At 62.5% G+C, this 24,020-nt stretch overlaps 9 protein-coding genes across 12 annotated transcripts in view; 8 read left to right on the top strand and 1 right to left on the bottom strand.

Moving 5' to 3' along the window:
* UBAP2 (ubiquitin associated protein 2) overlaps nt 1–24,020 on the bottom strand; it is a 152,465-nt gene that overhangs the window by 34,233 nt on the left and 94,212 nt on the right. The gene's annotated exons all lie outside the window — the stretch shown is intronic.
* LOC134508455 (interferon-like) lies at nt 1,436–2,039 on the top strand. The gene has a single exon (XM_063320144.1). It carries the CDS (start codon nt 1,436–1,438, stop codon nt 2,012–2,014), a length of 579 nt encoding a protein of 192 aa, XP_063176214.1. The 3' UTR covers nt 2,015–2,039.
* LOC134508937 (interferon-like) lies at nt 4,471–6,127 on the top strand. Its single transcript, XM_063321154.1, has one exon. It carries the CDS (start codon nt 4,471–4,473, stop codon nt 5,047–5,049), a length of 579 nt encoding a protein of 192 aa, XP_063177224.1. The 3' UTR covers nt 5,050–6,127.
* LOC134508938 (interferon-like) lies at nt 6,945–8,123 on the top strand. The gene has a single exon (XM_063321155.1). The coding sequence runs from the start codon at nt 7,506–7,508 to the stop codon at nt 8,082–8,084; it is 579 nt and encodes a 192-aa protein (XP_063177225.1). The 5' UTR covers nt 6,945–7,505; the 3' UTR covers nt 8,085–8,123.
* LOC134508829 (interferon-like) lies at nt 10,538–11,154 on the top strand. Its single transcript, XM_063320931.1, has one exon. The coding sequence runs from the start codon at nt 10,538–10,540 to the stop codon at nt 11,114–11,116; it is 579 nt and encodes a 192-aa protein (XP_063177001.1). The 3' UTR covers nt 11,117–11,154.
* On the top strand, nt 13,519–14,598 carry LOC134508828 (interferon-like). Its single transcript, XM_063320930.1, has one exon. It carries the CDS (start codon nt 13,573–13,575, stop codon nt 14,149–14,151), a length of 579 nt encoding a protein of 192 aa, XP_063177000.1. The 5' UTR covers nt 13,519–13,572; the 3' UTR covers nt 14,152–14,598.
* Nucleotides 16,640–17,743, top strand: LOC134508906 (interferon-like). The gene has a single exon (XM_063321074.1). It carries the CDS (start codon nt 16,640–16,642, stop codon nt 17,216–17,218), a length of 579 nt encoding a protein of 192 aa, XP_063177144.1. The 3' UTR covers nt 17,219–17,743.
* Nucleotides 19,140–20,819, top strand: LOC134508905 (interferon-like). Its single transcript, XM_063321073.1, has one exon. It carries the CDS (start codon nt 19,701–19,703, stop codon nt 20,277–20,279), a length of 579 nt encoding a protein of 192 aa, XP_063177143.1. The 5' UTR covers nt 19,140–19,700; the 3' UTR covers nt 20,280–20,819.
* LOC134508970 (interferon-like) lies at nt 22,192–23,856 on the top strand. The gene has a single exon (XM_063321260.1). It carries the CDS (start codon nt 22,753–22,755, stop codon nt 23,329–23,331), a length of 579 nt encoding a protein of 192 aa, XP_063177330.1. The 5' UTR covers nt 22,192–22,752; the 3' UTR covers nt 23,332–23,856.

The following is a 24,020-nucleotide window of genomic DNA, read 5'->3' as shown; positions in this document are numbered from 1 at the left end:
TCCGCCTGACTTCCGCTACTCTTCCCACCTCAGGCAGCTTTCAAGACAACGCTCGCCCTGCGCTGCTCCAAAACGCCTTGCACCACCAACTCTTCGAGGGCAACACGGACAAGGGACAGCCACGCACCTCCAACACCAGCCCACCTCCTGCAGTCACGGCCCCCAGGGGCGCCACATCACCACGCACCAGCCAGCACCCCAAGCACGGCACCCACCGACACAACGTTAACTAACAAGACCATAACTCCCAGACCACCACCGCCTTCCCGCCACACCAACACACGCACACCGTGTCCCCCTCCCTCCAAAAGCCTTGACAAAACGCCTGACACAGTCTCTCGCACAAGCAGAACACCGTCCTTGTCCTCGCCCTTGCCCTTGCAAGGGACCCAAAAACCTTAGCGGCGGCACCCTCCACCTCCTCCTCCCCCTACAGCTCTACAACTACATCACCTGCCTCAGCTCCACCTCCACACGGACTCTCGGACGTCCCTCCTCCATCCAGCGGCACCGCGGCTCACGCCACCCCAAACGGCCCAACCCTTCCCTTACGGGGGACATCATCATCTTTGCTCTCCAGCCACCTCAGGCAAGGAGGCAGAGAAAACGCAACAAGACCCCTGCTACAGGGACACACGCATGGCACCACAGCCAGGGACCCAACGCAGCAGCAGCAGCAGCGGGAGGAGGAGAAAAACTCTTCCCTTTCTCCTCTTCCTTTTCCTCAAGCCTTGCCTCCCCATTCGCACCAGCTTCAAACACAGAGGCTGGCGCAGCTCCAGCCAGCAACACATCCAATGCTCAACTGCCTACGCCCAGAGCCACCTCCTCGCCAGCCACCGCCACCCCCAGGGGCCACCCTCGCTCCAGCCGGGGGCTCCCCAGCCTCTGACAAGTGACATCGCTTCACAACCCTGCCCAACACGAAAAGGAAAGGCCAGCTAAGATGAAAACAAAGGCGAGCCACAAGCGAAAGGAAAACACACCACAACCAACACCAGGGCATTAGACGGAAAAGACACTCGCGCACCAGGGGAAACTTCAGCTGCAGAAAAGAGGCACCACAGCTCGCCCTGCAGGCAACAGGGAAACCCTAACACACCTCCCGCCACAGCTGCTGCCCGCAAGGGCTCTGCCCCACCGCTTTCGCATCCCCCCCTCAACCACTACAGCCAACCTCCCCACAACACACCACCAGCAAAGCACCGCCACCCCCCTCCCCACGCGCGGGGACACCCCAACAACGCACTTCCCCAAGACCACCACAGCCACCAGGCAAAAATGAAAACGACAGCCGGAAACTCGCTGCGACCAGAAAGCGAGGAAGCCGAAGCCGCGGCACCCCATAAAGCCCCACACCCGGCAGCACCCCAAGCACAGCGCCCACCCGCACCACCACCGAGCCTCACCAGCCTCCTGCCCACCACCACACACCATGCCTGCGCCCACAACCCACCACACCCGCCTGCGCCACGGCGCCCCGACGCTCCTGCTCCTCCTGACGGCTCTCGCCACCACCCTCGCCTGCCGCCACCTGCCTCCCTGCCACTCCACCTTCCCCTGGGACAGCCTCAGCATCCTCCGGGACATGGCTCCCAGACCGCCACAGCCCTGCCAATACCAACAGGCGCCCTTCCCCTTCCCCGACACCCTCCTCCACAACAGCCACCCACAGCAAGCCGCCGCCACCGCCCGACACATCCTCGACAACCTCTTCGCCACCCTCAGCGCACAGAGCACCCCCCAACACTGGGACGACCAGGCACGCCATCGCCTCCTCAACAACCTCCACCGCCACAGCCAGCAGCTCCAGCAATGCCTCGCACCCAACGGCACGCTCTCCCAAGGACAAGGGCCCCGCAACCGCACGCTCACCATCAACAAATACTTCGGGCGCATCCACAACTTCCTCCACACCCACAACCACAGCGCCTGCGCCTGGGACCACGTCCGCCTCGAAGTTCGCGCCTCTTTCCAGCGCCTCCACAACCTCACCCGCACCATGTGCAATTAGACCAACCGCCCCGACCAACCCGCGCGCACCCACGCGCCCCCGCCACCACTTCTCCAACACCGACGCGGCCCCACCGCGGGCCTCCCGCCTCCCCTCACCCGTGCCAAGAGCCGCTGCAACAACGGCCCTGCGCCCTCAGCCTCCACTGACCCCCTCCCCTATTTATACAACTCCCTCTATTTATTTTCACAATGCCTTTTATCTATTTATTCACCTATTTATTCCACAGACAATAAAGACCTGTTGCAAAAACCGTGACACTGCCTCGCCTCTCACAAGCACAGCCACCAGCCTTTGGCGTGGCGGGAAGCCACCTCCACTCAACACCTACTCCGCTCAACCCCTGCTCCAAACAGGGCTCCGCACATCCCGCGCCCGCTCTTCTCTTTGCCGCCTCCCCAAGGAGCCGCTGGCCTCAACCTCCTGCCAAAACCTCCGCGCCAGCCTTTAGCCATCGTCATCACCATCGGCTCGGCGGCCCTCCCCCTCCTCAACACTGTCCACCTTCCACCCCGCTTCACATCAACTCACCATCAGATCCCCAGTCCTCACTACAAGGACAGCACGGACCTCTCGGAGCGGGTCCAGACCAGGGCTACAAACACCCTCACAGGGATGGAACACCTCTCCTGGGAGGGCAGGATGAGAGAGCTGGCGTTCCCCAGACGGGAGAAGGGAACGCTTCAAGGGCGCTTGGAAGAAACACGGGGACGCGACTTTTTAGCAGGGCCTCTAGCGACAGGAGAGGGGGTAAACGGCTTTAAACACACACAGAAGAGACCCAGACTAGACACAAGGAAGCCATCTTTTACCGTGAGGGGGCTCAAACGCTGGCACAGCTTGCCCACAGACGTCCTACACGCCCCGCCCCGGCAAACAGGCAAGGGCACGTCGGAGGGCGCTCTGGGCAACAGGATCCCCTTCAAAAAGGCCCTGCGCGGGGCCGGGGGGTTGCACCAGACGACCTTGAAAGCTCCCGCCCAACCCAAACCACTCAACCACTCTATCGCTTGCATCCGCCTGACTTCCGCTACTCTTCCCACCTCAGGCAGCTTTCAAGACAACGCTCGCCCTGCGCTGCTCCAAAACGCCTTGCACCACCAACTCTTCGAGGGCAACACGGACAAGGGACAGCCACGCACCTCCAACACCAGCCCACCTCCTGCAGTCACGGCCCCCAGGGGCGCCACATCACCACGCACCAGCCAGCACCCCAAGCACGGCACCCACCGACACAACGTTAACTAACAAGACCATAACTCCCAGACCACCACCGCCTTCCCGCCACACCAACACACGCACACCGTGTCCCCCTCCCTCCAAAAGCCTTGACAAAACGCCTGACACAGTCTCTCACACAAGCAGAACACCGTCCTTGTCCTCGCCCTTGCCCTTGCAAGGGACCCAAAAACCTTAGCGGCGGCACCCTCCACCTCCTCCTCCCCCTACAGCTCTACAACTACATCACCTGCCTCAGCTCCACCTCCACACGGACTCTCGGACGTCCCTCCTCCATCCAGCGGCACCGCGGCTCACGCCACCCCAAACGGCCCAACCCTTCCCTTACGGGGGACATCATCATCTTTGCTCTCCAGCCACCTCAGGCAAGGAGGCAGAGAAAACGCAACAAGACCCCTGCTACAGGGACACACGCATGGCACCACAGCCAGGGACCCAACGCAGCAGCAGCAGCAGCAGCAGCGGGAGGAGGAGAAAAACTCTTCCCTTTCTCCTCTTCCTTTTCCTCAAGCCTTGCCTCCCCATTCGCACCAGCTTCAAACACAGAGGCTGGCGCAGCTCCAGCCAGCAACACATCCAATGCTCAACTGCCTACGCCCAGAGCCACCTCCTCGCCAGCCACCGCCACCCCCAGGGGCCACCCTCGCTCCAGCCGGGGGCTCCCCAGCCTCTGACAAGTGACATCGCTTCACAACCCTGCCCAACACGAAAAGGAAAGGCCAGCTAAGATGAAAACAAAGGCGAGCCACAAGCGAAAGGAAAACACACCACAACCAACACCAGGGCATTAGACGGAAAAGACACTCGCGCACCAGGGGAAACTTCAGCTGCAGAAAAGAGGCACCACAGCTCGCCCTGCAGGCAACAGGGAAACCCTAACACACCTCCCGCCACAGCTGCTGCCCGCAAGGGCTCTGCCCCACCGCTTTCGCATCCCCCCCTCAACCACTACAGCCAACCTCCCCACAACACACCACCAGCAAAGCACCGCCACCCCCCTCCCCACGCGCGGGGACACCCCAACAACGCACTTCCCCAAGACCACCACAGCCACCAGGCAAAAATGAAAACGACAGCCGGAAACTCGCTGCGACCAGAAAGCGAGGAAGCCGAAGCCGCGGCACCCCATAAAGCCCCACACCCGGCAGCACCCCAAGCACAGCGCCCACCCGCACCACCACCGAGCCTCACCAGCCTCCTGCCCACCACCACACACCATGCCTGCGCCCACAACCCACCACACCCGCCTGCGCCACGGCGCCCCGACGCTCCTGCTCCTCCTGACGGCTCTCGCCACCACCCTCGCCTGCCGCCACCTGCCTCCCTGCCACTCCACCTTCCCCTGGGACAGCCTCAGCATCCTCCGGGACATGGCTCCCAGACCGCCACAGCCCTGCCAATACCAACAGGCGCCCTTCCCCTTCCCCGACACCCTCCTCCACAACAGCCACCCACAGCAAGCCGCCGCCACCGCCCGACACATCCTCGACAACCTCTTCGCCACCCTCAGCGCACAGAGCACCCCCCAACACTGGGACGACCAGGCACGCCATCGCCTCCTCAACAACCTCCACCGCCACAGCCAGCAGCTCCAGCAATGCCTCGCACCCAACGGCACGCTCTCCCAAGGACAAGGGCCCCGCAACCGCACGCTCACCATCAACAAATACTTCGGGCGCATCCACAACTTCCTCCACACCCACAACCACAGCGCCTGCGCCTGGGACCACGTCCGCCTCGAAGTTCGCGCCTCTTTCCAGCGCCTCCACAACCTCACCCGCACCATGTGCAATTAGACCAACCGCCCCGACCAACCCGCGCGCACCCACGCGCCCCCGCCACCACTTCTCCAACACCGACGCGGCCCCACCGCGGGCCTCCCGCCTCCCCTCACCCGTGCCAAGAGCCGCTGCAACAACGGCCCTGCGCCCTCAGCCTCCACTGACCCCCTCCCCTATTTATACAACTCCCTCTATTTATTTTCACAATGCCTTTTATCTATTTATTCACCTATTTATTCCACAGACAATAAAGACCTGTTGCAAAAACCGTGACACTGCCTCGCCTCTCACAAGCACAGCCACCAGCCTTTGGCGTGGCGGGAAGCCACCTCCACTCAACACCTACTCCGCTCAACCCCTGCTCCAAACAGGGCTCCGCACATCCCGCGCCCGCTCTTCTCTTTGCCGCCTCCCCAAGGAGCCGCTGGCCTCAACCTCCTGCCAAAACCTCCGCGCCAGCCTTTAGCCATCGTCATCACCATCGGCTCGGCGGCCCTCCCCCTCCTCAACACTGTCCACCTTCCACCCCGCTTCACATCAACTCACCATCAGATCCCCAGTCCTCACTACAAGGACAGCACGGACCTCTCGGAGCGGGTCCAGACCAGGGCTACAAACACCCTCACAGGGATGGAACACCTCTCCTGGGAGGGCAGGATGAGAGAGCTGGCGTTCCCCAGACGGGAGAAGGGAACGCTTCAAGGGCGCTTGGAAGAAACACGGGGACGCGACTTTTTAGCAGGGCCTCTAGCGACAGGAGAGGGGGTAAACGGCTTTAAACACACACAGAAGAGACCCAGACTAGACACAAGGAAGCCATCTTTTACCGTGAGGGGGCTCAAACGCTGGCACAGCTTGCCCACAGACGTCCTACACGCCCCGCCCCGGCAAACAGGCAAGGGCACGTCGGAGGGCGCTCTGGGCAACAGGATCCCCTTCAAAAAGGCCCTGCGCGGGGCCGGGGGGTTGCACCAGACGACCTTGAAAGCTCCCGCCCAACCCAAACCACTCAACCACTCTATCGCTTGCATCCGCCTGACTTCCGCTACTCTTCCCACCTCAGGCAGCTTTCAAGACAACGCTCGCCCTGCGCTGCTCCAAAACGCCTTGCACCAACAACTCTTCGAGGGCAACACGGACAAGGGACAGCCACGCACCTCCAACACCAGCCCACCTCCTGCAGTCACGGCCCCCAGGGGCGCCACATCACCACGCACCAGCCAGCACCCCAAGCACGGCACCCACCGACACAACGTTAACTAACAAGACCATAACTCCCAGACCACCACCGCCTTCCCGCCACACCAACACACGCACACCGTGTCCCCCTCCCTCCAAAAGCCTTGACAAAACGCCTGACACAGTCTCTCGCACAAGCAGAACACCGTCCTTGTCCTCGCCCTTGCCCTTGCAAGGGACCCAAAAACCTCAGCGGCGGCACCCTCCACCTCCTCCTCCCCCTACAGCTCTACAACTACATCACCTGCCTCAGCTCCACCTCCACACGGACTCTCGGACGTCCCTCCTCCATCCAGCGGCACCGCGGCTCACGCCACCCCAAACGGCCCAACCCTTCCCTTACGGGGGACATCATCATCTTTGCTCTCCAGCCACCTCAGGCAAGGAGGCAGAGAAAACGCAACAAGACCCCTGCTACAGGGACACACGCATGGCACCACAGCCAGGGACCCAACGCAGCAGCAGCAGCAGCAGCAGCGGGAGGAGGAGAAAAACTCTTCCCTTTCTCCTCTTCCTTTTCCTCAAGCCTTGCCTCCCCATTCGCACCAGCTTCAAACACAGAGGCTGGCGCAGCTCCAGCCAGCAACACATCCAATGCTCAACTGCCTACGCCCAGAGCCACCTCCTCGCCAGCCACCGCCACCCCCAGGGGCCACCCTCGCTCCAGCCGGGGGCTCCCCAGCCTCTGACAAGTGACATCGCTTCACAACCCTGCCCAACACGAAAAGGAAAGGCCAGCTAAGATGAAAACAAAGGCGAGCCACAAGCGAAAGGAAAACACACCACAACCAACACCAGGGCATTAGACGGAAAAGACACTCGCGCACCAGGGGAAACTTCAGCTGCAGAAAAGAGGCACCACAGCTCGCCCTGCAGGCAACAGGGAAACCCTAACACACCTCCCGCCACAGCTGCTGCCCGCAAGGGCTCTGCCCCACCGCTTTCGCATCCCCCCCTCAACCACTACAGCCAACCTCCCCACAACACACCACCAGCAAAGCACCGCCACCCCCCTCCCCACGCGCGGGGACACCCCAACAACGCACTTCCCCAAGACCACCACAGCCACCAGGCAAAAATGAAAACGACAGCCGGAAACTCGCTGCGACCAGAAAGCGAGGAAGCCGAAGCCGCGGCACCCCATAAAGCCCCACACCCGGCAGCACCCCAAGCACAGCGCCCACCCGCACCACCACCGAGCCTCACCAGCCTCCTGCCCACCACCACACACCATGCCTGCGCCCGCAACCCACCACACCCGCCTGCGCCACGGCGCCCCGACGCTCCTGCTCCTCCTGACGGCTCTCGCCACCACCCTCGCCTGCCGCCACCTGCCTCCCTGCCACTCCACCTTCCCCTGGGACAGCCTCAGCATCCTCCGGGACATGGCTCCCAGACCGCCACAGCCCTGCCAACACCAACAGGCGCCCTTCCCCTTCCCCGACACCCTCCTCCACAACAGCCACCCACAGCAAGCCGCCGCCACCGCCCGACACATCCTCGACAACCTCTTCGCCACCCTCAGCGCACAGAGCACCCCCCAACACTGGGACGACCAGGCACGCCATCGCCTCCTCAACAACCTCCACCGCCACAGCCAGCAGCTCCAGCAATGCCTCGCACCCAACGGCACGCTCTCCCAAGGACAAGGGCCCCGCAACCGCACGCTCACCATCAGCAAATACTTCAGGCGCATCCACAACTTCCTCCACACCCACAACCACAGCGCCTGCGCCTGGGACCACGTCCGCCTCGAAGTTCGCGCCTCTTTCCAGCGCCTCCACAACCTCACCCGCACCATGTGCAATTAGACCAACCGCCCCGACCAACCCGCGCGCACCCACGCGCCCCCGCCACCACTTCTCCAACACCGACGCGGCCCCACCACGGGCCTCCCGCCTCCCCTCACCCGTGCCAAGAGCCGCTGCAACAACGGCCCTGCGCCCTCAGCCTCCACTGACCCCCTCCCCTATTTATACAACTCCCTCTATTTATTTTCACAATGCCTTTTATCTATTTATTCACCTATTTATTCCACAGACAATAAAGACCTGTTGCAAAAACCGTGACACTGCCTCGCCTCTCACAAGCACAGCCACCAGCCTTTGGCGTGGCGGGAAGCCACCTCCACTCAACACCTACTCCGCTCAACCCCTGCTCCAAACAGGGCTCCGCACATCCCGCGCCCGCTCTTCTCTTTGCCGCCTCCCCAAGGAGCCGCTGGCCTCAACCTCCTGCCAAAACCTCCGCGCCAGCCTTTAGCCATCGTCATCACCATCGGCTCGGCGGCCCTCCCCCTCCTCAACACTGTCCACCTTCCACCCCGCTTCACATCAACTCACCATCAGATCCCCAGTCCTCACTACAAGGACAGCACGGACCTCTCGGAGCGGGTCCAGACCAGGGCTACAAACACCCTCACAGGGATGGAACACCTCTCCTGGGAGGGCAGGATGAGAGAGCTGGCGTTCCCCAGACGGGAGAAGGGAACGCTTCAAGGGCGCTTGGAAGAAACACGGGGACGCGACTTTTTAGCAGGGCCTCTAGCGACAGGAGAGGGGGTAAACGGCTTTAAACACACACAGAAGAGACCCAGACTAGACACAAGGAAGCCATCTTTTACCGTGAGGGGGCTCAAACGCTGGCACAGCTTGCCCACAGACGTCCTACACGCCCCGCCCCGGCAAACAGGCAAGGGCACGTCGGAGGGCGCTCTGGGCAACAGGATCCCCTTCAAAAAGGCCCTGCGCGGGGCCGGGGGGTTGCACCAGACGACCTTGAAAGCTCCCGCCCAACCCAAACCACTCAACCACTCTATCGCTTGCATCCGCCTGACTTCCGCTACTCTTCCCACCTCAGGCAGCTTTCAAGACAACGCTCGCCCTGCGCTGCTCCAAAACGCCTTGCACCAACAACTCTTCGAGGGCAACACGGACAAGGGACAGCCACGCACCTCCAACACCAGCCCACCTCCTGCAGTCACGGCCCCCAGGGGCGCCACATCACCACGCACCAGCCAGCACCCCAAGCACGGCACCCACCGACACAACGTTAACTAACAAGACCATAACTCCCAGACCACCACCGCCTTCCCGCCACACCAACACACGCACACCGTGTCCCCCTCCCTCCAAAAGCCTTGACAAAACACCTGACACAGTCTCTCGCACAAGCAGAACACCGTCCTTGTCCTCGCCCTTGCCCTTGCAAGGGACCCAAAAACCTTAGCGGCGGCACCCTCCACCTCCTCCTCCCCCTACAGCTCTACAACTACATCACCTGCCTCAGCTCCACCTCCACACGGACTCTCGGACGTCCCTCCTCCATCCAGCGGCACCGCGGCTCACGCCACCCCAAACGGCCCAACCCTTCCCTTACGGGGGACATCATCTTTGCTCTCCAGCCACCTCAGGCAAGGAGGCAGAGAAAACGCAACAAGACCCCTGCTGCAGGGACACACGCATGGCACCACAGCCAGGGACCCAACGCAGCAGCAGCAGCAGCAGCAGCGGGAGGAGGAGAAAAACTCTTCCCTTTCTCCTCTTCCTTTTCCTCAAGCCTTGCCTCCCCATTCGCACCAGCTTCAAACACAGAGGCTGGCGCAGCTCCAGCCAGCAACACATCCAATGCTCAACTGCCTACGCCCAGAGCCACCTCCTCGCCAGCCACCGCCACCCCCAGGGGCCACCCTCGCTCCAGCCGGGGGCTCCCCAGCCTCTGACAAGTGACATCGCTTCACAACCCTGCCCAACACGAAAAGGAAAGGCCAGCTAAGATGAAAACAAAGGCGAGCCACAAGCGAAAGGAAAACACACCACAACCAACACCAGGGCATTAGACGGAAAAGACACTCGCGCACCAGGGGAAACTTCAGCTGCAGAAAAGAGGCACCACAGCTCGCCCTGCAGGCAACAGGGAAACCCTAACACACCTCCCGCCACAGCTGCTGCCCGCAAGGGCTCTGCCCCACCGCTTTCGCATCCCCCCCTCAACCACTACAGCCAACCTCCCCACAACACACCACCAGCAAAGCACCGCCACCCCCCTCCCCACGCGCGGGGACACCCCAACAACGCACTTCCCCAAGACCACCACAGCCACCAGGCAAAAATGAAAACGACAGCCGGAAACTCGCTGCGACCAGAAAGCGAGGAAGCCGAAGCCGCGGCACCCCATAAAGCCCCACACCCGGCAGCACCCCAAGCACAGCGCCCACCCGCACCACCACTGAGCCTCACCAGCCTCCTGCCCACCACCACACACCATGCCTGCGCCCGCAACCCACCACACCCGCCTGCGCCACGGCGCCCCGACGCTCCTGCTCCTCCTGACGGCTCTCGCCACCACCCTCGCCTGCCGCCACCTGCCTCCCTGCCACTCCACCTTCCCCTGGGACAGCCTCAGCATCCTCCGGGACATGGCTCCCAGACCGCCACAGCCCTGCCAACACCAACAGGCGCCCTTCCCCTTCCCCGACACCCTCCTCCACAACAGCCACCCACAGCAAGCCGCCGCCACCGCCCGACACATCCTCGACAACCTCTTCGCCACCCTCAGCGCACAGAGCACCCCCCAACACTGGGACGACCAGGCACGCCATCGCCTCCTCAACAACCTCCACCGCCACAGCCAGCAGCTCCAGCAATGCCTCGCACCCAACGGCACGCTCTCCCAAGGACAAGGGCCCCGCAACCGCACGCTCACCATCAGCAAATACTTCAGGCGCATCCACAACTTCCTCCACACCCACAACCACAGCGCCTGCGCCTGGGACCACGTCCGCCTCGAAGTTCGCGCCTCTTTCCAGCGCCTCCACAACCTCACCCGCACCATGTGCAATTAGACCAACCGCCCCGACCAACCCGCGCGCACCCACGCGCCCCCGCCACCACTTCTCCAACACCGACGCGGCCCCACCGCGGGCCTCCCGCCTCCCCTCACCCGTGCCAAGAGCCGCTGCAACAACGGCCCTGCGCCCTCAGCCTCCACTGACCCCCTCCCCTATTTATACAACTCCCTCTATTTATTTTCACAATGCCTTTTATCTATTTATTCACCTATTTATTCCACAGACAATAAAGACCTGTTGCAAAAACCGTGACACTGCCTCGCCTCTCACAAGCACAGCCACCAGCCTTTGGCGTGGCGGGAAGCCACCTCCACTCAACACCTACTCCGCTCAACCCCTGCTCCAAACAGGGCTCCGCACATCCCGCGCCCGCTCTTCTCTTTGCCGCCTCCCCAAGGAGCCGCTGGCCTCAACCTCCTGCCAAAACCTCCGCGCCAGCCTTTAGCCATCGTCATCACCATCGGCTCGGCGGCCCTCCCCCTCCTCAACACTGTCCACCTTCCACCCCGCTTCACATCAACTCACCATCAGATCCCCAGTCCTCACTACAAGGACAGCACGGACCTCTCGGAGCGGGTCCAGACCAGGGCTACAAACACCCTCACAGGGATGGAACACCTCTCCTGGGAGGGCAGGATGAGAGAGCTGGCGTTCCCCAGACGGGAGAAGGGAACGCTTCAAGGGCGCTTGGAAGAAACACGGGGACGCGACTTTTTAGCAGGGCCTCTAGCGACAGGAGAGGGGGTAAACGGCTTTAAACACACACAGAAGAGACCCAGACTAGACACAAGGAAGCCATCTTTTACCGTGAGGGGGCTCAAACGCTGGCACAGCTTGCCCACAGACGTCCTACACGCCCCGCCCCGGCAAACAGGCAAGGGCACGTCGGAGGGCGCTCTGGGCAACAGGATCCCCTTCAAAAAGGCCCTGCGCGGGGCCGGGGGGTTGCACCAGACGACCTTGAAAGCTCCCGCCCAACCCAAACCACTCAACCACTCTATCGCTTGCATCCGCCTGACTTCCGCTACTCTTCCCACCTCAGGCAGCTTTCAAGACAACGCTCGCCCTGCGCTGCTCCAAAACGCCTTGCACCACCAACTCTTCGAGGGCAACACGGACAAGGGACAGCCACGCACCTCCAACACCAGCCCACCTCCTGCAGTCACGGCCCCCAGGGGCGCCACATCACCACGCACCAGCCAGCACCCCAAGCACGGCACCCACCGACACAACGTTAACTAACAAGACCATAACTCCCAGACCACCACCGCCTTCCCGCCACACCAACACACGCACACCGTGTCCCCCTCCCTCCAAAAGCCTTGACAAAACGCCTGACACAGTCTCTCGCACAAGCAGAACACCGTCCTTGTCCTCGCCCTTGCCCTTGCAAGGGACCCAAAAACCTTAGCGGCGGCACCCTCCACCTCCTCCTCCCCCTACAGCTCTACAACTACATCACCTGCCTCAGCTCCACCTCCACACGGACTCTCGGACGTCCCTCCTCCATCCAGCGGCACCGCGGCTCACGCCACCCCAAACGGCCCAACCCTTCCCTTACGGGGGACATCATCATCTTTGCTCTCCAGCCACCTCAGGCAAGGAGGCAGAGAAAACGCAACAAGACCCCTGCTACAGGGACACACGCATGGCACCACAGCCAGGGACCCAACGCAGCAGCAGCAGCAGCAGCAGCGGGAGGAGGAGAAAAACTCTTCCCTTTCTCCTCTTCCTTTTCCTCAAGCCTTGCCTCCCCATTCGCACCAGCTTCAAACACAGAGGCTGGGGCAGCTCCAGCCAGCAACACATCCAATGCTCAACTGCCTACGCCCAGAGCCACCTCCTCGCCAGCCACCGCCACCCCCAGGGGCCACCCTCGCTCCAGCCGGGGGCTCCCCAGCCTCTGACAAGTGACATCGCTTCACAACCCTGCCCAACACGAAAAGGAAAGGCCAGCTAAGATGAAAACAAAGGCGAGCCACAAGCGAAAGGAAAACACACCACAACCAACACCAGGGCATTAGACGGAAAAGACACTCGCGCACCAGGGGAAACTTCAGCTGCAGAAAAGAGGCACCACAGCTCGCCCTGCAGGCAACAGGGAAACCCTAACACACCTCCCGCCACAGCTGCTGCCCGCAAGGGCTCTGCCCCACCGCTTTCGCATCCCCCCCTCAACCACTACAGCCAACCTCCCCACAACACACCACCAGCAAAGCACCGCCACCCCCCTCCCCACGCGCGGGGACACCCCAACAACGCACTTCCCCAAGACCACCACAGCCACCAGGCAAAAATGAAAACGACAGCCGGAAACTCGCTGCGACCAGAAAGCGAGGAAGCCGAAGCCGCGGCACCCCATAAAGCCCCACACCCGGCAGCACCCCAAGCACAGCGCCCACCCGCACCACCACCGAGCCTCACCAGCCTCCTGCCCACCACCACACACCATGCCTGCGCCCGCAACCCACCACACCCGCCTGCGCCACGGCGCCCCGACGCTCCTGCTCCTCCTGACGGCTCTCGCCACCACCCTCGCCTGCCGCCACCTGCCTCCCTGCCACTCCACCTTCCCCTGGGACAGCCTCAGCATCCTCCGGGACATGGCTCCCAGACCGCCACAGCCCTGCCAACACCAACAGGCGCCCTTCCCCTTCCCCGACACCCTCCTCCACAACAGCCACCCACAGCAAGCCGCCGCCACCGCCCGACACATCCTCGACAACCTCTTCGCCACCCTCAGCGCACAGAGCACCCCCCAACACTGGGACGACCAGGCACGCCATCGCCTCCTCAACAACCTCCACCGCCACAGCCAGCAGCTCCAGCAATGCCTCGCACCCAACGGCACGCTCTCCCAAGGACAAGGGCCCCGCAACCGCACGCTCACCATCAACAAATACTTCAGGCGCATCCACAACTTCCTCCACACCCACAACCACAGCGCCTGCGCCTGGGACCACGTCCGCCTCGAAGTTCGCGCCTCTTTCCAGCGCCTCCACAACCTCACCCGCACCATGTGCAATTAGACCAACCGCCCCGACCAACCCGCGCGCACCCACGCGCCCCCGCCACCACTTCTCCAACACCGACGCGGCCCCACCGCGGGCCTCCCGCCTCCCCTCACCCGTGCCAAGAGCCGCTGCAACAACGGCCCTGCGCCCTCAGCCTCCACTGACCCCCTCCCCTATTTATACAACTCCCTCTATTTATTTTCACAATGCCTTTTATCTATTTATTCACCTATTTATTCCACAGACAATAAAGACCTGTTGCAAAAACCGTGACACTGCCTCGCCTCTCACAAGCACAGCCACCAGCCTTTGGCGTGGCGGGAAGCCACCTCCACTCAACACCTACTCCGCTCAACCCCTGCTCCAAACAGGGCTCCGCACATCCCGCGCCCGCTCTTCTCTTTGCCGCCTCCCCAAGGAGCCGCTGGCCTCAACCTCCTGCCAAAACCTCCGCGCCAGCCTTTAGCCATCGCCATCACCATCGGCTCGGCGGCCCTCCCCCTCCTCAACACTGTCCACCTTCCACCCCGCTTCACATCAACTCACCATCAGATCCCCAGTCCTCACTACAAGGACAGCACGGACCTCTCGGAGCGGGTCCAGACCAGGGCTACAAACACCCTCACAGGGATGGAACACCTCTCCTGGGAGGGCAGGATGAGAGAGCTGGCGTTCCCCAGACGGGAGAAGGGAAGGCTCCGGCGAGACCTTCTCCCACCCTTTCAACGCTTCAAGGGCGCTTGGAAGAAACACGGGGACGCGACTTTTTAGCAGGGCCTCTAGCGACAGGAGAGGGGGTAAACGGCTTTAAACACACACAGAAGAGACCCAGACTAGACACAAGGAAGCCATCTTTTACCGTGAGGGGGCTCAAACGCTGGCACAGCTTGCCCACAGACGTCCTACACGCCCCGCCCCGGCAAACAGGCAAGGGCACGTCGGGGGGCGCTCTGGGCAACAGGATCCCCTTCAAAAAGGCCCTGCGCGGGGCCGGGGGGTTGCACCAGACGACCTTGAAAGCTCCCGCCCAACCCAAACCACTCAACCACTCTATCGCTTGCATCCGCCTGACTTCCGCTACTCTTCCCACCTCAGGCAGCTTTCAAGACAACGCTCGCCCTGCGCTGCTCCAAAACGCCTTGCACCACCAACTCTTCGAGGGCAACACGGACAAGGGACAGCCACGCACCTCCAACACCAGCCCACCTCCTGCAGTCACGGCCCCCAGGGGCGCCACATCACCACGCACCAGCCAGCACCCCAAGCACGGCACCCACCGACACAACGTTAACTAACAAGACCATAACTCCCAGACCACCACCGCCTTCCCGCCACACCAACACACGCACACCGTGTCCCCCTCCCTCCAAAAGCCTTGACAAAACGCCTGACACAGTCTCTCGCACAAGCAGAACACCGTCCTTGTCCTCGCCCTTGCCCTTGCAAGGGACCCAAAAACCTCAGCGGCGGCACCCTCCACCTCCTCCTCCCCCTACAGCTCTACAACTACATCACCTGCCTCAGCTCCACCTCCACACGGACTCTCGGACGTCCCTCCTCCATCCAGCGGCACCGCGGCTCACGCCACCCCAAACGGCCCAACCCTTCCCTTACGGGGGACATCATCATCTTTGCTCTCCAGCCACCTCAGGCAAGGAGGCAGAGAAAACGCAACAAGACCCCTGCTACAGGGACACACGCATGGCACCACAGCCAGGGACCCAACGCAGCAGCAGCAGCAGCAGCAGCGGGAGGAGGAGAAAAACTCTTCCCTTTCTCCTCTTCCTTTTCCTCAAGCCTTGCCTCCCCATTCGCACCAGCTTCAAACACAGAGGCTGGCGCAGCTCCAGCCAGCAACACATCCAATGCTCAACTGCCTACGCCCAGAGCCACCTCCTCGCCAGCCACCGCCACCCCCAGGGGCCACCCTCGCTCCAGCCGGGGGCTCCCCAGCCTCTGACAAGTGACATCGCTTCACAACCCTGCCCAACACGAAAAGGAAAGGCCAGCTAAGATGAAAACAAAGGCGAGCCACAAGCGAAAGGAAAACACACCACAACCAACACCAGGGCATTAGACGGAAAAGACACTCGCGCACCAGGGGAAACTTCAGCTGCAGAAAAGAGGCACCACAGCTCGCCCTGCAGGCAACAGGGAAACCCTAACACACCTCCCGCCACAGCTGCTGCCCGCAAGGGCTCTGCCCCACCGCTTTCGCATCCCCCCCTCAACCACTACAGCCAACCTCCCCACAACACACCACCAGCAAAGCACCGCCACCCCCCTCCCCACGCGCGGGGACACCCCAACAACGCACTTCCCCAAGACCACCACAGCCACCAGGCAAAAATGAAAACGACAGCCGGAAACTCGCTGCGACCAGAAAGCGAGGAAGCCGAAGCCGCGGCACCCCATAAAGCCCCACACCCGGCAGCACCCCAAGCACAGCGCCCACCCGCACCACCACCGAGCCTCACCAGCCTCCTGCCCACCACCACACACCATGCCTGCGCCCACAACCCACCACACCCGCCTGCGCCACGGCGCCCCGACGCTCCTGCTCCTCCTGACGGCTCTCGCCACCACCCTCGCCTGCCGCCACCTGCCTCCCTGCCACTCCACCTTCCCCTGGGACAGCCTCAGCATCCTCCGGGACATGGCTCCCAGACCGCCACAGCCCTGCCAACACCAACAGGCGCCCTTCCCCTTCCCCGACACCCTCCTCCACAACAGCCACCCACAGCAAGCCGCCGCCACCGCCCGACACATCCTCGACAACCTCTTCGCCACCCTCAGCGCACAGAGCACCCCCCAACACTGGGACGACCAGGCACGCCATCGCCTCCTCAACAACCTCCACCGCCACAGCCAGCAGCTCCAGCAATGCCTCGCACCCAACGGCACGCTCTCCCAAGGACAAGGGCCCCGCAACCGCACGCTCACCATCAACAAATACTTCGGGCGCATCCACAACTTCCTCCACACCCACAACCACAGCGCCTGCGCCTGGGACCACGTCCGCCTCGAAGTTCGCGCCTCTTTCCAGCGCCTCCACAACCTCACCCGCACCATGTGCAATTAGACCAACCGCCCCGACCAACCCGCGCGCACCCACGCGCCCCCGCCACCACTTCTCCAACACCGACGCGGCCCCACCGCGGGCCTCCCGCCTCCCCTCACCCGTGCCAAGAGCCGCTGCAACAACGGCCCTGCGCCCTCAGCCTCCACTGACCCCCTCCCCTATTTATACAACTCCCTCTATTTATTTTCACAATGCCTTTTATCTATTTATTCACCTATTTATTCCACAGACAATAAAGACCTGTTGCAAAAACCGTGACACTGCCTCGCCTCTCACAAGCACAGCCACCAGCCTTTGGCGTGGCGGGAAGCCACCTCCACTCAACACCTACTCCGCTCAACCCCTGCTCCAAACAGGGCTCCGCACATCCCGCGCCCGCTCTTCTCTTTGCCGCCTCCCCAAGGAGCCGCTGGCCTCAACCTCCTGCCAAAACCTCCGCGCCAGCCTTTAGCCATCGTCATCACCATCGGCTCGGCGGCCCTCCCCCTCCTCAACACTGTCCACCTTCCACCCCGCTTCACATCAACTCACCATCAGATCCCCAGTCCTCACTACAAGGACAGCACGGACCTCTCGGAGCGGGTCCAGACCAGGGCTACAAACACCCTCACAGGGATGGAACACCTCTCCTGGGAGGGCAGGATGAGAGAGCTGGCGTTCCCCAGACGGGAGAAGGGAAGGCTCCGGCGAGACCTTCTCCCACCCTTTCAACGCTTCAAGGGCGCTTGGAAGAAACACGGGGACGCGACTTTTTAGCAGGGCCTCTAGCGACAGGAGAGGGGGTAAACGGCTTTAAACACACACAGAAGAGACCCAGACTAGACACAAGGAAGCCATCTTTTACCGTGAGGGGGCTCAAACGCTGGCACAGCTTGCCCACAGACGTCCTACACGCCCCGCCCCGGCAAACAGGCAAGGGCACGTCGGAGGGCGCTCTGGGCAACAGGATCCCCTTCAAAAAGGCCCTGCGCGGGGCCGGGGGGTTGCACCAGACGACCTTGAAAGCTCCCGCCCAACCCAAACCACTCAACCACTCTATCGCTTGCATCCGCCTGACTTCCGCTACTCTTCCCACCTCAGGCAGCTTTCAAGACAACGCTCGCCCTGCGCTGCTCCAAAACGCCTTGCACCACCAACTCTTCGAGGGCAACACGGACAAGGGACAGCCACGCACCTCCAACACCAGCCCACCTCCTGCAGTCACGGCCCCCAGGGGCGCCACATCACCACGCACCAGCCAGCACCCCAAGCACGGCACCCACCGACACAACGTTAACTAACAAGACCATAACTCCCAGACCACCACCGCCTTCCCGCCACACCAACACACGCACACCGTGTCCCCCTCCCTCCAAAAGCCTTGACAAAACGCCTGACACAGTCTCTCGCACAAGCAGAACACCGTCCTTGTCCTCGCCCTTGCCCTTGCAAGGGACCCAAAAACCTCAGCGGCGGCACCCTCCACCTCCTCCTCCCCCTACAGCTCTACAACTACATCACCTGCCTCAGCTCCACCTCCACACGGACTCTCGGACGTCCCTCCTCCATCCAGCGGCACCGCGGCTCACGCCACCCCAAACGGCCCAACCCTTCCCTTACGGGGGACATCATCATCTTTGCTCTCCAGCCACCTCAGGCAAGGAGGCAGAGAAAACGCAACAAGACCCCTGCTACAGGGACACACGCATGGCACCACAGCCAGGGACCCAACGCAGCAGCAGCAGCAGCGGGAGGAGGAGAAAAACTCTTCCCTTTCTCCTCTTCCTTTTCCTCAAGCCTTGCCTCCCCATTCGCACCAGCTTCAAACACAGAGGCTGGCGCAGCTCCAGCCAGCAACACATCCAATGCTCAACTGCCTACGCCCAGAGCCACCTCCTCGCCAGCCACCGCCACCCCCAGGGGCCACCCTCGCTCCAGCCGGGGGCTCCCCAGCCTCTGACAAGTGACATCGCTTCACAACCCTGCCCAACACGAAAAGGAAAGGCCAGCTAAGATGAAAACAAAGGCGAGCCACAAGCGAAAGGAAAACACACCACAACCAACACCAGGGCATTAGACGGAAAAGACACTCGCGCACCAGGGGAAACTTCAGCTGCAGAAAAGAGGCACCACAGCTCGCCCTGCAGGCAACAGGGAAACCCTAACACACCTCCCGCCACAGCTGCTGCCCGCAAGGGCTCTGCCCCACCGCTTTCGCATCCCCCCCTCAACCACTACAGCCAACCTCCCCACAACACACCACCAGCAAAGCACCGCCACCCCCCTCCCCACGCGCGGGGACACCCCAACAACGCACTTCCCCAAGACCACCACAGCCACCAGGCAAAAATGAAAACGACAGCCGGAAACTCGCTGCGACCAGAAAGCGAGGAAGCCGAAGCCGCGGCACCCCATAAAGCCCCACACCCGGCAGCACCCCAAGCACAGCGCCCACCCGCACCACCACCGAGCCTCACCAGCCTCCTGCCCACCACCACACACCATGCCTGCGCCCGCAACCCACCACACCCGCCTGCGCCACGGCGCCCCGACGCTCCTGCTCCTCCTGACGGCTCTCGCCACCACCCTCGCCTGCCGCCACCTGCCTCCCTGCCACTCCACCTTCCCCTGGGACAGCCTCAGCATCCTCCGGGACATGGCTCCCAGACCGCCACAGCCCTGCCAACACCAACAGGCGCCCTTCCCCTTCCCCGACACCCTCCTCCACAACAGCCACCCACAGCAAGCCGCCGCCACCGCCCGACACATCCTCGACAACCTCTTCGCCACCCTCAGCGCACAGAGCACCCCCCAACACTGGGACGACCAGGCACGCCATCGCCTCCTCAACAACCTCCACCGCCACAGCCAGCAGCTCCAGCAATGCCTCGCACCCAACGGCACGCTCTCCCAAGGACAAGGGCCCCGCAACCGCACGCTCACCATCAACAAATACTTCGGGCGCATCCACAACTTCCTCCACACCCACAACCACAGCGCCTGCGCCTGGGACCACGTCCGCCTCGAAGTTCGCGCCTCTTTCCAGCGCCTCCACAACCTCACCCGCACCATGTGCAATTAGACCAACCGCCCCGACCAACCCGCGCGCACCCACGCGCCCCCGCCACCACTTCTCCAACACCGACGCGGCCCCACCGCGGGCCTCCCGCCTCCCCTCACCCGTGCCAAGAGCCGCTGCAACAACGGCCCTGCGCCCTCAGCCTCCACTGACCCCCTCCCCTATTTATACAACTCCCTCTATTTATTTTCACAATGCCTTTTATCTATTTATTCACCTATTTATTCCACAGACAATAAAGACCTGTTGCAAAAACCGTGACACTGCCTCGCCTCTCACAAGCACAGCCACCAGCCTTTGGCGTGGCGGGAAGCCACCTCCACTCAACACCTACTCCGCTCAACCCCTGCTCCAAACAGGGCTCCGCACATCCCGCGCCCGCTCTTCTCTTTGCCGCCTCCCCAAGGAGCCGCTGGCCTCAACCTCCTGCCAAAACCTCCGCGCCAGCCTTTAGCCATCGTCATCACCATCGGCTCGGCGGCCCTCCCCCTCCTCAACACTGTCCACCTTCCACCCCGCTTCACATCAACTCACCATCAGATCCCCAGTCCTCACTACAAGGACAGCATGGACCTCTCGGAGCGGGTCCAGACCAGGGCTACAAACACCCTCACAGGGATGGAACACCTCTCCTGGGAGGGCAGGATGAGAGAGCTGGCGTTCCCCAGACGGGAGAAGGGAAGGCTCCGGCGAGACCTTCTCCCACCCTTTCAACGCTTCAAGGGCGCTTGGAAGAAACACGGGGACGCGACTTTTTAGCAGGGCCTCTAGCGACAGGAGAGGGGGTAAACGGCTTTAAACACACACAGAAGAGACCCAGACTAGACACAAGGAAGCCATCTTTTACCGTGAGGGGGCTCAAACGCTGGCACAGCTTGCCCACAGACGTCCTACACGCCCCGCCCCGGCAAACAGGCAAGGGCACGTCGGGGGGCGCTCTGGGCAACAGGATCCCCTTCAAAAAGGCCCTGCGCGGGGCCGGGGGGTTGCACCAGACGACCTTGAAAGCTCCCGCCCAACCCAAACCACTCAACCACTCTATCGCTTGCATCCGCCTGACTTCCGCTACTCTTCCCACCTCAGGCAGCTTTCAAGACAACGCTCGCCCTGCGCTGCTCCAAAACGCCTTGCACCACCAACTCTTCGAGGGCAACACGGACAAGGGACAGCCACGCACCTCCAACACCAGCCCACCTCCTGCAGTCACGGCCCCCAGGGGCGCCACATCACCACGCACCAGCCAGCACCCCAAGCACGGCACCCACCGACACAACGTTAACTAACAAGACCATAACTCCCAGACCACCACCGCCTTCCCGCCACACCAACACACGCACACCGTGTCCCCCTCCCTCCAAAAGCCTTGACAAAACGCCTGACACAGTCTCTCGCACAAGCAGAACACCGTCCTTGTCCTCGCCCTTGCCCGGGACCCAAAAACCTCAGCGGCGGCACCCTCCACCTCCTCCTCCCCCTACAGCTCTACAACTACATCACCTGCCTCAGCTCCACCTCCACACGGACTCTCGGACGTCCCTCCTCCATCCAGCGGCACCGCGGCTCACGCCACCCCAAACGGCCCAACCCTTCCCTTACGGGGGACATCATCATCTTTGCTCTCCAGCCACCTCAGGCAAGGAGGCAGAGAAAACGCAACAAGACCCCTGCTACAGGGACACACGCATGGCACCACAGCCAGGGACCCAACGCAGCAGCAGCAGCGGGAGGAGGAGAAAAACTCTTCCCTTTCTCCTCTTCCTTTTCCTCAAGCCTTGCCTCCCCATTCGCACCAGCTTCAAACACAGAGGCTGGCGCAGCTCCAGCCAGCAACACATCCAATGCTCAACTGCCTACGCCCAGAGCCACCTCCTCGCCAGCCACCGCCACCCCCAGGGGCCACCCTCGCTCCAGCCGGGGGCTCCCCAGCCTCTGACAAGTGACATCGCTTCACAACCCTGCCCAACACGAAAAGGAAAGGCCAGCTAAGATGAAAACAAAGGCGAGCCACAAGCGAAAGGAAAACACACCACAACCAACACCAGGGCATTAGACGGAAAAGACACTCGCGCACCAGGGGAAACTTCAGCTGCAGAAAAGAGGCACCACAGCTCGCCCTGCAGGCAACAGGGAAACCCTAACACACCTCCCGCCACAGCTGCTGCCCGCAAGGGCTCTGCCCCACCGCTTTCGCATCCCCCCCTCAACCACTACAGCCAACCTCCCCACAACACACCACCAGCAAAGCACCGCCACCCCCCTCCCCACGCGCGGGGACACCCCAACAACGCACTTCCCCAAGACCACCACAGCCACCAGGCAAAAATGAAAACGACAGCCGGAAACTCGCTGCGACCAGAAAGCGAGGAAGCCGAAGCCGCGGCACCCCATAAAGCCCCACACCCGGCAGCACCCCAAGCACAGCGCCCACCCGCACCACCACCGAGCCTCACCAGCCTCCTGCCCACCACCACACACCATGCCTGCGCCCGCAACCCACCACACCCGCCTGCGCCACGGCGCCCCGACGCTCCTGCTCCTCCTGACGGCTCTCGCCACCACCCTCGCCTGCCGCCACCTGCCTCCCTGCCACTCCACCTTCCCCTGGGACAGCCTCAGCATCCTCCGGGACATGGCTCCCAGACCGCCACAGCCCTGCCAACACCAACAGGCGCCCTTCCCCTTCCCCGACACCCTCCTCCACAACAGCCACCCACAGCAAGCCGCCGCCACCGCCCGACACATCCTCGACAACCTCTTCGCCACCCTCAGCGCACAGAGCACCCCCCAACACTGGGACGACCAGGCACGCCATCGCCTCCTCAACAACCTCCACCGCCACAGCCAGCAGCTCCAGCAATGCCTCGCACCCAACGGCACGCTCTCCCAAGGACAAGGGCCCCGCAACCGCACGCTCACCATCAACAAATACTTCGGGCGCATCCACAACTTCCTCCACACCCACAACCACAGCGCCTGCGCCTGGGACCACGTCCGCCTCGAAGTTCGCGCCTCTTTCCAGCGCCTCCACAACCTCACCCGCACCATGTGCAATTAGACCAACCGCCCCGACCAACCCGCGCGCACCCACGCGCCCCCGCCACCACTTCTCCAACACCGACGCGGCCCCACCGCGGGCCTCCCGCCTCCCCTCACCCGTGCCAAGAGCCGCTGCAACAACGGCCCTGCGCCCTCAGCCTCCACTGACCCCCTCCCCTATTTATACAACTCCCTCTATTTATTTTCACAATGCCTTTTATCTATTTATTCACCTATTTATTCCACAGACAATAAAGACCTGTTGCAAAAACCGTGACACTGCCTCGCCTCTCACAAGCACAGCCACCAGCCTTTGGCGTGGCGGGAAGCCACCTCCACTCAACACCTACTCCGCTCAACCCCTGCTCCAAACAGGGCTCCGCACATCCCGCGCCCGCTCTTCTCTTTGCCGCCTCCCCAAGGAGCCGCTGGCCTCAACCTCCTGCCAAAACCTCCGCGCCAGCCTTTAGCCATCGTCATCACCATCGGCTCGGCGGCCCTCCCCCTCCTCAACACTGTCCACCTTCCACCCCGCTTCACATCAACTCACCATCAGATCCCCAGTCCTCACTACAAGGACAGCACGGACCTCTCGGAGCGGGTCCAGACCAGGGCTACAAACACCCTCACAGGGATGGAACACCTCTCCTGGGAGGGCAGGATGAGAGAGCTGGCGTTCCCCAGACGGGAGAAGGGAAGGCTCCGGCG

Source organism: Chroicocephalus ridibundus, chromosome Z, assembly GCF_963924245.1.
Source record: "Chroicocephalus ridibundus chromosome Z, bChrRid1.1, whole genome shotgun sequence".
NCBI lineage: Eukaryota > Metazoa > Chordata > Aves > Charadriiformes > Laridae > Chroicocephalus > Chroicocephalus ridibundus.
This window is presented reverse-complemented; position numbering and strand designations above follow the sequence as displayed.

What these genes read in the sequence shown, in the direction of transcription:
- LOC134508905 (XM_063321073.1), top strand. Translation starts at nt 19,701, where the DNA reads ATGCCTGCGCCCGCAACCCACCACACCCGCCTGCGCCACGGCGCCCCG.
- LOC134508828 (XM_063320930.1), top strand. Translation starts at nt 13,573, where the DNA reads ATGCCTGCGCCCGCAACCCACCACACCCGCCTGCGCCACGGCGCCCCG.
- LOC134508938 (XM_063321155.1), top strand. Translation starts at nt 7,506, where the DNA reads ATGCCTGCGCCCGCAACCCACCACACCCGCCTGCGCCACGGCGCCCCG.
- LOC134508937 (XM_063321154.1), top strand. Translation starts at nt 4,471, where the DNA reads ATGCCTGCGCCCACAACCCACCACACCCGCCTGCGCCACGGCGCCCCG.
- LOC134508970 (XM_063321260.1), top strand. Translation starts at nt 22,753, where the DNA reads ATGCCTGCGCCCGCAACCCACCACACCCGCCTGCGCCACGGCGCCCCG.
- LOC134508829 (XM_063320931.1), top strand. Translation starts at nt 10,538, where the DNA reads ATGCCTGCGCCCGCAACCCACCACACCCGCCTGCGCCACGGCGCCCCG.
- LOC134508906 (XM_063321074.1), top strand. Translation starts at nt 16,640, where the DNA reads ATGCCTGCGCCCACAACCCACCACACCCGCCTGCGCCACGGCGCCCCG.
- LOC134508455 (XM_063320144.1), top strand. Translation starts at nt 1,436, where the DNA reads ATGCCTGCGCCCACAACCCACCACACCCGCCTGCGCCACGGCGCCCCG.